Below are 13499 nucleotides of genomic sequence, written 5' to 3'. Positions count from 1 at the left end.
GAGTTCCCTATAAATGTTGGAGATTAAACACTTATCAGTGATAACATTGGCAAATATGTTCTCACATTCAGTGGGCTTTCTTGTTGTTCTGTTGTTGGTTTCTTCTGCTGTGCAGAAGCTCTTTATTTTGATGTAGTCCCATTTGTTTATTTTTTCTTTAGTTTCCATTACCCTAGGTGCTATATTGGTGAAGATATTGCTTCGGCATATGTCTGAGATTTTTCTGCTTGTGGATTCCTCTAATATTTTTGTGGTTTCTCATCTTATGTTTAAGTCCTTTATCCGTTTTGAGTTTATTTTTGTGTATCGTGTAAGTTGGTGGTCTAGTTTCATTTTTTTTGCATGTATCTGTCCAATTTTCCCAACACCATTTATTGAAGAGACTGTCTTGACTCCATTGTATGTTCTTGCCTCCTTTGTCAAATATTAATTGAGCATAGTGATTTGGGTCAATTTCTGGGTTCTCTATTCTATTCCATTGATCTATATGTCTGTTCTTGTGCCGGTACCAGGCAGTTTTGAGAGCAGTGGCTTTGTAATAGAGCTTGATATCTGGTATTGAGAACCTTCCTACTTTGTTCTTCTTTCTCAGGATCGCTGCAGCTATTAGGGGTCCTTTTTTTTATTCCAGATGAATTTTTGGAGAGTTTGTTCTAGGTCTGTGAAATATTCCGTTGGTATTTTAATGGGGATTGCTTTGAATCTATAGATTGCTTTGGGTGTTATGAACATTTTAATGATGTTGATTCTACCAATCCATGAACACAGTATGTTCTTCCATCTGTTTATGTCTTCCTTTATCTCTTTTTACAGTGTCCTGTAGTTTTCCGAGTAGAGGCCTTTTATCTCCTTAGTAAAGTTTATTCCTAGGTGTCTTAATTTTTTTGGTGCGATGATAAATGGGATTGTTTTTTTAATCTCTCTTTCTGTAAGTTCACTATTGGTGTATAAAAATGCCATAGATTTATTAGCATTAATTTTGTATCCTGCTACATTGTCAAATTCATTTATTAAGTCTAATAATTTTTTTTTTTTATTAAATATATTTTATTGATTTTTTTTTTTTTTTTACAGAGAGGAAGGGAGAGAGACAGAGAGTCAGAAACATCGATGAGAGAGAAACATCAATCAGCTGCCTCCTGCACATCTCCTACTGGAGATGTGCTCGCAACCAAGGTAAATGCCCTTGACCGGAATCGAACCTGGGACCCCTCAGTCCGCAGGCCGACGCTCCATCCACTGAGCCAAACCGGTTTCGGCAAGTCTAATAATTTTTTGATGGAGTCTTTAAGCTTCTCTATGTACAGTATCATGTCATCTGCGAATAATGACAGTTTTACATCTTTTCTAATTTGGATACCTTTTATTTCTTCTTCTTGTCTAATTGCTATGGCTAGCACTTCCAGTAATATGTCAAATATGGTGAAAGTGGGCATCCCTGACTCGTTCCTGTTCTTAGGTGAAATGGTTTTAGTTTTTGCCCATTAAGTGTGGTGTTGGCTGTAGGTTTGTCATATAAGGCTTTTATTATGTTGAGGTATGATTCCTCTATTTCCATTTTGCAATGGGTTTTTATCAAGAAAGGGTGTTGGATTTTGTCAGATTCTTTTTCTGCATCAATTGATATGACTATGTGATTTTTATCTCTCAATTTGTTTATGTGATGTATCACGTTTATTGATTTGTGGATATTGTACCATCCTTGCTTCCCCAGGATAAATCTTACTTGGTCATGGTTTATGATATTTCTGATGTACTGCTAGAATTTTGTTGAGGATTTTGGCATCTATGTTCATGAGGGATATTTGCCTGTAATTCTCTTTCATTGTGTTGTCTTTATCTGGTTTTGGTATTAGGGTAATGCTGGCTTCATAAGAATGAGCTTGCAAGTGTTCCTTCCTCTTGAATTTTTTGTAGTAGTCTGAGGAGGATAGGTATTAGTTCTTCTTTGAATGTTTGGTAAAACTCCCCTGGGAAGCCATCTGGCCCGGGACTTTTATTTGCTGGGAGCTTTTTGATGACTGCTTCAATTTCCTCCATAGTTATTGGCCTATTGAGATTTTTAGGTTCTTCCTGATTGAGTTTTGGAAGGTTGTATTTTTCTAAGAATATGTCCATTTCTTCTAAGTTGTCTAGTTTGTTGGAATAGAGTTGTTCATAGTATTTTTTTTTTTTTTTAACAATCCTTTGTATTTCTGTGGGGTCTGTTATTTTGCCTCTTTCATTTCTGATTTTGTTTATTTGGGTCCTCTCTCTTTGCTTCTTGGTGAACCTGGCTAGAGGTTTATCAATCTTGTTTATCCTTTCAAAGAACCAGCTCTTAGTTTCTAAAGGCAGATCTTATTTTGCAGTTTTGACATGCATGAATTTTGTTACCTCAGTTCAGTAAAACAAAACCAGTTTCTCAACATTATGGAGTAATTGCATCAAGTACAAGCTTTACTGCTAGTTGTTCCGTCCTTGGACCGCTGCAGAAAAATCACAGGTGTGCGGCTTATTTATGGAGCATATCATTCCACTTCTTTCAAAGCCTGCCAATGATTGGTCACTGTGATCTGTCAGTCAGTTTTCCTGCAGACAGAAAAACCTGTACTTGTGTTGCTTTCATGTTTCCCAGTGATAAATGTAAATGACACTTTAAAAAAAAGAAAAGATAATTAGCCCGGCCTGCGTGGTTGAGCATAGACCTATGAACCAGGAAGTCACAGTTTGATTCCCAGTCAGGGTACATGCCCGGGTTGTAGGCTCTATCCCCAGTTGGGTGTGTGCAGGAGGCATCCGATCATGATTCTCTCTCATCATTGATGTTTCTATCTCTCCCTCCCCCTCCCTCTCTGAAGTCAATAAAAATCTATTAAAAAATAAAATAAAATAATGGATAATTGAAAGAAGGAATTGGACAACAAAGATGACAGTGTAGCAAAGGAATGGTAACTGATAATTCTGGAAGTGAAATCTATATCAAACATAAGTGGAATTATAGAAGAATTAGCTGACCATGGGAATATTGATATTGCCCATGCTAGATATTCTAGCTGTGCAGCCAGAGGAACTCGGTGAGGCAAACTTTTAAAAAAATATGTTTCCATTGATTTTTAGAGAGAGAAGAATGAAGAGGGAGAGAGATAGAAACATCCATCGGCTGCCTCCTGAGTGACCTCTCTGTGGATTGGACAATACTCAACCAACTGAGCCACACTGGCTAGGGCTGTGAGGCAAACTTTAGACATAAATGAAGAAAATGGTTGTGATGACAAGAATGACAGTGTTTCAGGGGAAGTGACACCAACAAAAAACTTTACATTAAAGGGACTCTCAGAGGTATTTAAAGTGTAAAAGATAAAATTTGTAAGACAATCCAAACCTAGACAAGAGTATGACAACTCGCTGAGCATGAAAAAGATGCTCGTTCTGTTTTCTAAGTTATACAGTGGGAATAAGGCAAACATTGTTCAAACTAGTCTTGGTAAGTTTTTAAGTAATGAAATAAAACAGTCTAATTCTAGGTATTTCTAATCTTTTAAATTACAGTTTACTAAACAGATATTAGTTTTACTTTCTTTTGCAGTTCCCTGTATATTTATAACTGACAGTAAGGGAGCTTTTAAGGTTTTTGTGGGTCTTTTTGGACAGAAATGTCATAATAGAGTTTAATTGAATCATAGTAAGTTTATTTTTAATACATTGCTAATTTCTAATATTTTCTTTAGAACTTGTAATCTTTATATATAAAACCCTAATATGCAAATAGACCAAACGGCGGAACAACCGTACAACCAGTCGCTATGACATGCGCTGACCACCAGAGGGTGCGCGCGGAACATGGCGGCAGAACACGGAACATGGCAGGTGTCAGCCGCGGCAGGATGTTGGAGCAGGTGAGCGGGGGCGCCAGACCAAGGCAGGGCGCCAGTCGCTGTCATCAGGTCAAGCCTCTGGTGGTTACTGAAAATCCTTTGCTCCCCTGCACCACGGTCCCACCCGGCGCTCTCACCTGCTGCCGGTGCTGGCCCCGATTGCCCGTCAGGGCTTCTCTACCTCCACCTGCTCCCTAGGGGCAATGAGGGCTGGCAGCCACTTCTTGCACCTGCTGTCAGCGATGGCCCCGCTCGCACCCTCTGCCGGTGCTGGAGCTGCCGCTCGCACCCACTGCTGGCCCCGCTCGCATCCGCAGCTGGCGCTGGAGCTGCCTGTTGCACCCACTGCCAGCGCCTAGCCCCGGTCCTGATCGCTCTGTGCCGCCAGTGGGTGCGAGCAGCGGCTGCCGACCCTGATTGCCCCTGAGGGCTTCTCCACCTCCCTCTGCTCCTTAGGGGCGATCAGTGCAGCAGCCACTGTTTCCACCCGCTGATGTCCCCAGCCCCGCTCTCACCTGCTGCTGGCACTGTCCCAATTGCTCCGCGCCGTCAGCGGGTGCGAGTGGGGCTGGTGCCATCAGTGAGTGGGAGCAGTGGCGGAAGCGGGGCTGCCTGCAGACAGGGACTGGGGGCCGTGGCAGGAGGTGCCAGGCGGGGGCACGGAGGATGGGCTGAAACCCACCCCTTTGCCCACCGCAGCCTCGTGGCTCACAGTTCCTTTCAATGTGCACAAAGTTGTACACTGGGCCCCTAGTACAGATACAAAGTCATATGAGAAATTAGGCTGTTGAATGGAGTTTTTCTTCATATTCTTCATTTCTTTATGTTTTGTTTTTGTTGGCTAGTCAAGCTTTGTAATGCTACATAAACAGGAGGGCTTATAGGAACCTTCTCTAGAATAGTACTAAAAAGCACCAATATAATGAAAGCTAACATTAAGCTCCTTTGGTGTGCTTGGCATGGCAATGATTGTTACATGTACTATCTTATATACTGAGGGAAATTCTTCTCTTCAGACCTGGAAAGTGAAACTGAGTTGAGCTTCACACTCTATTCCTGACTAATTGCTCCTTCATTATTAATCCATGATTCTAAAGGTGCTACAGGCATTCTTTTCTTGTTTTCCTTAGAAATGTGCAGGTGTTATAGCTATGCACCAGGCCATTTGCAGCAGTGAAATGTCAGCAAAACACTAAAATGTGATGGTCCTAATAATAATGATAAACATAAATATTTTTCTGAGTTATCAATAATCAGAATTATCAAGATACTAGGAAATCGCCCAGCCAACGTGGCTCAATGGTTGAGCATCAACCTCTGAACCAGGAGGTCATGGTTCGATTCCCAAGCAGGGCATAAGCCTAGCTTGAGGGCTCAATCCCCAGGGGGGGCCTGCAGGAGGCAGCCAATCAATGGTTCTCTCTCATTGTTGATATTTCTCTCTGTCTCCCTCTCTCTTCCTCTCTGAAATCAATACAAATATATTTTAAAATAAATAAATGACTTATTTTTTTAAAAAAGAAAAGTAGTAGGAAATCTCACTGCATTCATTAATAATCTTGAAAGGACAAAAGAGAACTACTTACCTGACCTGAAGGATTATTTTAAAGGACTTTACAATATTAACTAAAAAAATTTTCAAGATTAAAAATGTCAAAATCTTTCTTTTGAAAAATATACATTAAACCAGTGGTTCTTAATTGCATGCTCACCAGAATCCCCGGGTAGGCTTGTGAAAACACATTTCTGGGCCCCTCCAAGGAGTTTTTGAATCAGCAGATTTGGAGTTGGGCATAATAATTTGCATTTCTCACAAATTTCCAGGAAATGATGATGCTGGTCCCAGGACCAAACTTTGAAAGAGCTACCATTTTACACAAATGAATGGACCCTCAAGCTTTTAAGGTTTTGACAAAAAATTTTAAAGTCACTTATCAATTACAATTTAAAAAATTTTATTTTTTAATTATAATTGACATTCAATATCTATATGTATAAAAGACTAAGTGACCATTATGACCGAATGACCAGAACAACTGGTCACTATGACATGCACTGACCACCAGGGGGCAGACGCTCAATGCAAGAGCTGCCCCCTGGTGGTCAGTGTGCTCCCACAGCCAACCTCCCTAGCTGGCCAACCTCCCATAGTCCCTCCCCCCAGGCGTTAGGCCCCGAACACCTTATCAGGGCCAGGCCCTGGCCTGGGACGGGAAACAAGGGGTGGGTGGGGGGGGGGCTGGTGGTCAACCTCCCCCTTCGCCCCTGGCCGGCAGGCCCAAGTGACTGTGTGGTGGAGAGAGAATGGGGAGGCGGAGAACCGCATGGTGGTGGGGCACCAAAAGCGGTGTTGGCGTCTGGCATCCGACCCGACCAGGCCCCAATCGGCCTGGCCCCGATCAGCCTGGCCCACCCGTACACGAATTTTGTGCACCGGGCCCCTAGTTATTTTATATTTGTTTTTTTTTCTATTGATTGTGAAGATTGCTTTTTATGGTTACAGCTTGCTTGGTCATTTTTACAGTTCTACACTACTATGCAAAGCAAGGACTGCTTGTATTAAAAACCAGTTTTATAGAGTTCTTCAAGACCATTCTGTGTATTATTTAGAAAAAGGAGTTTTAGTTTTGGGCTTGTAATTGGTGAGCAGGAATGTCATGAGCTCAAGTCTTTATCAGGTTGTTCTTTGGTGTAAAACCCTTTAAAAGCTTTTTGTTGTCATTAGAATAGACCAGAATCCTTAATGTCATCTGACCCCTGCCTGTATTTTTACCTCTGGTCTTCAACCTCTTCTCATAGCACTGTGTATCTTTTTCTTTTTAGCCCTTCTGACTTAAAATATGTAGTAATTGTGTAATTAGCCATGTGATATTTGTCAGAATGAACCTATATTGTTCACTGCTGAATGCTCAGCACCTAGCACAGTGCTTTGGACATAACGTATGCTCCATGTTTGTATGAATAAATGAATAAATAGAATTGCATGCACATGCTTATTCATACATGGATATTTTATTTTTCTTTGAAAGGGAATGATTGCTTTCCCACGATTCTCAAAGGATACAGTGATCTAAAGTTAAGTATCACACTGTAGGAAATGATACAGTGAAATGGATACTTAACCTACATGGTATCATTAAACATTAAAGACGTTCACTTTTCAGTCCCAAATTGCATTTAAATATCTGGACATATACAGTATTATATATGGCCATGAGCAAGCATTCATTTAAAATTATTACACTGTCTGTAGAACATAAAATTCACTTTAAAGAACATTATCTATGGGTTACATTAATATAATAGCATTTAAAAATTGTTGATTATCACATAAGATCTCTAACAGCAGAATAGAGTTGCTGTTGAGTGGAAAATTGGCTCCTTCACAAATTTCATCTATAAAACTGTAAATTTCTTCTAGTTTAAAATTCTGTTTTCCTTTTAAAATTACTTATTGATTTTTTAAAGATACTAATTCATTCATATTATAAACTTCTTTAAAGGGGTTTCTTTAGCAGTGGGTATATATATTTTAAAGTATTTTATGTTATATTGAATCTTAATTCACAATAAGGTAATCTAAATGTTTCTTAATTGGGTTTATGTTTACTACCAACATCATAGAGGCAAAAATGTTACAAAAACATTCATTAAAATGTTTTTTTTTAAAAAATTTTAGTTGATTGGTAAAATTATTTCACATACCTGGTTAAATGCTTCTAACTTATAAATTCCATCCTCCCTTTAAAAAAATATTTTTCTTGATTTCAGAGAGGAAGGGAGAGGGAGAAAGAGAGAGAACCATTAGTGATGAGAGAGAATCACTCATTGATGGGCTGCCTGCTGCACACCCCACACTGGGGATCTAGCCCACAACCCAGGCATGTGCCCTTACTGGTAAATGAACCATGATCTCCTGGTTCATAGGTCGACCCATAACCACTGAGCCATGAGGGCCGGGCCCCTTCTTTTAATAGTTTCCTTTGGTCACTTACTGATTCATCCCCAAACTCTTCCACAATTGTTTAGAACTCCTTTTAGTACTTTTAAATGCATTTGACATTTAATCACTTTTATCTTGGAAATGTCTCTCTTGGAACCCTCTGACCTCCTGTAGCCAGAACTTCTTGCTCCCGGGGCTTGCTTCATAGTAGTCATCCTTACATCTCTCTTCAAGCATCATCCTGGAGATACCCTTGACTTCTCCGTTGTCTTGTCGGTATCATATCTTCCTCTTTCTTGGTTTATTCTCATCCTATATAATAAAAGCATAATATGCTAAGTGTCTGGTCGTCTGTTCAACCAGTCAAAGCATAATATATGCTAAGGCTGCTTAACCACTAGCTATAATGTGCACTGACCACCAGGGGGCAGACAGTTGACCGGTTGACCAGTCACTATGACGTGCACTGACCACCAGTGTGCGGACGCTCCAACCAGTAGGTTAGCTTGCTGCTGGTCCGCCTGATCAGGACTGAGTGAGATGGGCCGGACATGCTCTGGAGCCCTCCCACGGTCCCTCCCTGGCTAGCCAACCTCCCGTGTCCCTCCCTGGTCCAGATCGTTCACCGGTGGGGTCCCTCCGGTTGGCCTGTGCCCTCTTGCAATCTGGGACCCCTAAGGGGATGTTGGAGAGCCAGTTTTGGCCCAATCCCGCAGGCCAAGCTGAGGGACCCCACTGGTGCACGAATTTGTGCACTGGGCCTCTAGTGTTTTATATAATACTAGAGGCTCAATGCACAAAAATTTGTGCACTCGGGGGCGGGGGTCTCAGCCCGGCCTGTGCCCTCTCGCAGTCTGGAACCCATCAGAGGATGTCTACCTGCTGGTTTAGGCCTGCTCCCCGGGGGGATCTGGCCTAAGCTGGCAGTCAGACACCCCTCTGGCAGCCCAGGAGCCCTCAGAGGATGTCCACTTACCAGTAGGGAGCAGGCCTAAGCTGCAGTCAGACATCCTTAGTGCTGCTGAGGAGGCGGGAGATGCTCCTGCCATCACTGTTGTGCTGGCAGCCATTAGCCTGGCTTGTGGCTGAGCAGAGCTCCCTCTGTGGGAGCACACTGACCACCAGGGGGCAGCTCCTGCATTGAGCATCTGCCCCTTGGTGGTCAGTGTGTGTCATAGTGACCAGTCATTCCCAGTCATTCTGCTGTTAGGGTCAATTTGCATATTATCCCTTTATTATATAGGATTTCCTCCAGTAGCTTCCTGAGAAAGATTGTATGGGAGGTAAACTTGAGATTCTCTATATCTGAAAATTTCTTGCTATGCCCTGACACTCAATTATCAGTTTGGCTAGATATACAATTCCAGTTTGGAAATGGTTTCCTCAGAATTTTTATGTTATGGATCCATTTCCTTTTAGCTTCCAGTGCTGTTGAAAGTCTCATGCCACTGGGATTCATAACATTTTCAATATTTTTCCCTGCCATTTCTCTGTAAGTTTATTGGATTTTCCCTTGCACCTGGTATGAAATTTCACATTGTATACCTTGGGCAAATTGATTTTCATCCGTAAATGGCCTTTTTCGTTTGGAAACTCCTTCCAGTTATGGAAAACTTTGTTATTTCTTTGACCTCTCCTCTCCATTTTCTTTCTGAAACTTGTTTATTCAAATATCAGACTTGTTGTTTTAATCCTCTGTTTCAAAAATACAATCTCTTTTATTAATTGTTATTTATTGATTTTAGAGAGAGAGGAAAGGGGAGAGACACAGAGAGAGAGACATCAATTTGTTGTTCCACTTATTTATGCATTCATTAGTTGATTCTCGTATGTGCCCTGACTGGGGGTCAAACCCACAACCTTGGCTTATTAAGATGATGCTCTATCAATGGAGCTACCTGGCCAGGGCCCCATTTCTCTCTCTCTTTTTTTTTAACTTTTTGTAATTTTGCTCACCATTTAGGGGAGATTTTTCTATCTTTATCTTTCTTTTGAGACATTCATTTCTACTGTCATTTAAAAATTTCTAAGAACTTGTAATCTCTTTTATAATCGTATATAATAAAAGCCTAATATGCTAAGTGTCCAGTTGTCAATTCAACCAATCAAAGTGTAATTTGCTACTGACATGCAAAGGCTGCTCAACCGCTTGCTATGACATGCACTGACCACTAGGGAGCAGACAGTCGACTGGTCGACCAGTTGCTATGATGCACTGACCACCAGGGTGCAAACGCTCTGACTGGTAGGTTAGCTTGCTGCTGGGGTCTGGCCGATCAGGACTGAGCGAGACGGGCCAGACATATCCTGGAGGCCTCCCGCGGTCCCTCCCTGGCACCGGTGGGGTCTCTCAGCCTGGCCTGTGCCTTCTCACAGTCCGGGCTGAGGGACCCCCTACCCCTGAGTGCACGAATTTTGTGCACTGGGCCTCTAGTTACTTATAAAACTGGAATTATAGGCTTGTGGAGCTGAAGAATATCTAAAAGGTCATTTGTGTTAACCCAATATAGAACTCACTTCTACATTGTTCTTACAAATTGTTTTCATTTTTTTTTAATGTCCTTTTGCTTCTTCATATTCTAACTAGAGGCTGGTGCACGAAAATTCGTGCACTCAAGGGGGTCCCTCAGCCCAGCCTGCGCTCCCTCTGGCAGCCCGGGATCCCTCAGGGGATGTCCCACTGACAGCTTAGGCTCGCTCCCCCTTCGGACATCCTTAGCGCTGCCAAGGAGGCGGCAGAGGCTCCCGCCATAGCCGCTGCGCTCACAGCTGTCAGCCTGGCTTGTGGCTGAGTGGAGCTCCCCCTGTGTGAGTGCACTGACCACCAGGGGGCAACTCCTGCGTTGAGCGTCTGCCCCATGGTGGTCAGTGCGCATCATAGTGACCAGTCGTTCCTAGGGTCAGTTTGCATATTACCCTTTTATTATATAGGATAGGATTTCAGGATGGCAGGAAAAGGCATTGCCAGGCTGAGGGTATAAACTTTGCTAATGCTTATCTAACAATTGGAGTAGTTTAGGACTTTGGATAAGGGGGTTTATGTGCCCAGCCAAGAATCTGTCCTTCATTTTTCAGGGAAGAAAAAAATAGTAGTGCTACAATATTGGCTATATCGGTACCTAGGAGACGTGTATCCCACTTTAGCCGTATATAGTTCTCACTGGGCAGGCATTCAGTTGGTCTGTTCTAAGCTTGCATAATGAAAATGAATGGGGAATTGCACAAGTATATTTAGTATGCAGACGGTTTGTCTGGTGTTAAGGAAACATTAGCATTAAGACCTGGAAGTGAAGAAAAGTAGTGGTGCACCCAACATTCTGTGGTGGTGGGACTTTGCCTCTGGGCCTGGATGACTTTAAAATGGGGTTCTAGGACCTACTTTGAGCTTTTCCTTTCACTTCTTTTCTTCCCCACCCCTGATCTTTTTCTCACTGACAGTCTTAACTGCCATAAACATCTTTGCCAGGAAGAAGGAAAAACAGGTGAAACTCCAATCTGCCCCGCCCCTTTGCCAGTCATGTCTGTGATGAAGAATAGCTTGGTCAGGGAGGAAGAGAAGAAGTTGAAATTGCTGGCTAAAGTTAAGTTTCTTAAAATAACTCATCTGCCTTTGCTTGCCCCATTTATAAATTATCATGAATAATTGGGAGTTGACTCCATAAATAAGTACATGTAAGTTGAAGAAACTTCAGAAAGGCTGTAATTAGTCTTTCACCCTGTTTCAGTGTAGTTAGTAATTGGATTCATTCCTCTGCTCTGCCCTGACGACTGGTCAGCTACTGTATCGGCTTCCTGCGGCTGCTGTAACAAATCACCACAAACTGAGTGGATTAAAACAACAAATTTATCCTCTCACAGTCCTGGGGGCCGAAAGTCCAAAATTAGTTTCATTGAACGTAAATCAAGGTGGCAGCAGGGTTATGCTCCCTCCAGAGGTTCTACTGCAGTGATGGTGAACCTTTTGAGCTTGGCGTGTCAGCATTTTGAAAAACCCTAACTTAACCCTGGTGCCGTGTCACATATAGAAATTTTTTGATATTTGCAACCATAGTAAAACAAAGACTTACATTTTTGATATTTATTTTATATATTTAAATGCCATTTAACAAAGAAAAATCAACCAAAAAAATGAGTTCGCGTGTCACCTCTGACACGTGTGTCATAGGTTCGCCATCACTGTTCTACTGCATCACTCCAATCCCTGCCCAAAGTCACTAGAGATCCAGGCCGCTTGGGGTCTGCTTGTGGCTTTGCGGCCTCAGGACTGCTGCTTCACTTCAGGCAGCATCTCCCTGTTAGAAGCAGGAAAGGGCAAAGAATAGAAAATACATGTCGGTTTTCCAAGAAGCTTTCCAGAAGTCCTACCCAACAGCGAGGCTTACATTTTATTGGCCAGACTAGATCACATGGCCACCGCATCATTAAGGAGGCTGGGAATGTTTTTAGCTGGGACATTACACCTCCACTAGCAGGATTCCATTAGTGTTAAGGCAAAGGGAGAATGGCTATGGAGTAGGCAGCTTGCAGCCTGTCCTAGTAGGTAATGAAAAGAGTTTACATTTCCACCTACAACTAGAAGGCTCTTGTGTATATGATCACGTTAATCTTAGTTCATTCTCAAACCTATATTGAGGAAACCTGTTCAGTTCCAGGCATAGTGATAAGCACTGGGATGTCGTTTGCATTGATACTTGCTGTAGGACAGACACTTGTTAACTACTTTCATATAGGTTATTTACATCATCTCCTCTAATCTGCTGCATTTTCTGCTCCTGGAGATATCAACTCCACTTTATAGATGAGGCAACTGAGGATCCATGAGAATGGTTAATAATATCATTTTCTAGATTTAGAGATAAAATTTTAGAGCTTACAGTTGTAGAGCTTAATCACACCCATGTTTTCTGGTTCTAAGTTTAGTGCTAAATCATGCTTTGAATTGAATACACACACACCCATAACCCCCCCCCACCCCCCACCCCCCCCCACACACACACTTTGTAAAGCAGTGAGAAAGTATCACCTTTAGTGAGGTAATGCTGGGTTTGAGTTTTATTTCTGCCAGGTATGGTTCTGTTATGTGATAGACAAATTATTGCATATTGGTGCTTTGGTGCTGTCGTTTGTAGAGCGGGGATAATGTCATCTGCCTTGCAGGGTTCTTGTGAGGATGAAATGAGATACAGGCCTATACTGCACCTATTCAGTAAACAGTAACTTTATAGTTATTATTATGGTTGTCTTCATATTATAGGTCAAAATTGACTTTTCCTCTCCTGTAGTAGGCGTGGTAATACTGAAGAAATCACTTAGTTCTTGGGACTTTTCAAAACATGCATATATGTTTTCCTACTAATTTCTTGATCTTTTTGCCAGTTGTGATTAGTTTTTGCAGTTTGACAACAAATAGGAATAACTCTTTTTCCCTCCTGTAGCTGTTATAACAAATTATCACAAATTTGATGGCTTTAAGCAACAGACTGATCTTACAGTTCTGTAGGTCAGACGTGTGACAGAAGTCTTAGGGCTAAAATCAGGTGTCGGCAGGTTGGCATTCCTTTCTAGAGCAGTGGTTCTCAACCTTCTGGCCCTTTAAATACAGTTCCTCATGTTGTGACCCAACCATAAAATTATTTTCGTTGCTACTTCATAACTGTAATGTTGCAACTTTTATGAATCGTATTGTAAATATCTGATAT

At 41.9% G+C, this 13499-nt stretch overlaps 1 protein-coding gene across 3 annotated transcripts in view; it reads left to right on the top strand.

The window, feature by feature from the left end:
- METAP1 (methionyl aminopeptidase 1) overlaps positions 1 to 13499 on the top strand; it is a 78430-nt gene that overhangs the window by 28365 nt on the left and 36566 nt on the right. For 2 of the 3 annotated variants that reach the window (XR_009448648.1, XM_059664961.1), the window contains exon 2: positions 11267 to 11380. The exons of the other annotated variant lie outside the window; for it this stretch is intronic. Coding sequence is in view for 1 of the 2 variants with exons in the window: in XM_059664961.1 (XP_059520944.1) it covers positions 11267 to 11380 (114 nt within the window). In the remaining variant the exon portion in view is untranslated. The remainder of the gene's footprint in view (positions 1 to 11266; positions 11381 to 13499) is intronic. 3 annotated transcript variants of the gene reach the window in all.

This window comes from Myotis daubentonii, chromosome 1 (assembly GCF_963259705.1).
Source record: "Myotis daubentonii chromosome 1, mMyoDau2.1, whole genome shotgun sequence".
NCBI lineage: Eukaryota > Metazoa > Chordata > Mammalia > Chiroptera > Vespertilionidae > Myotis > Myotis daubentonii.
This window is presented reverse-complemented; position numbering and strand designations above follow the sequence as displayed.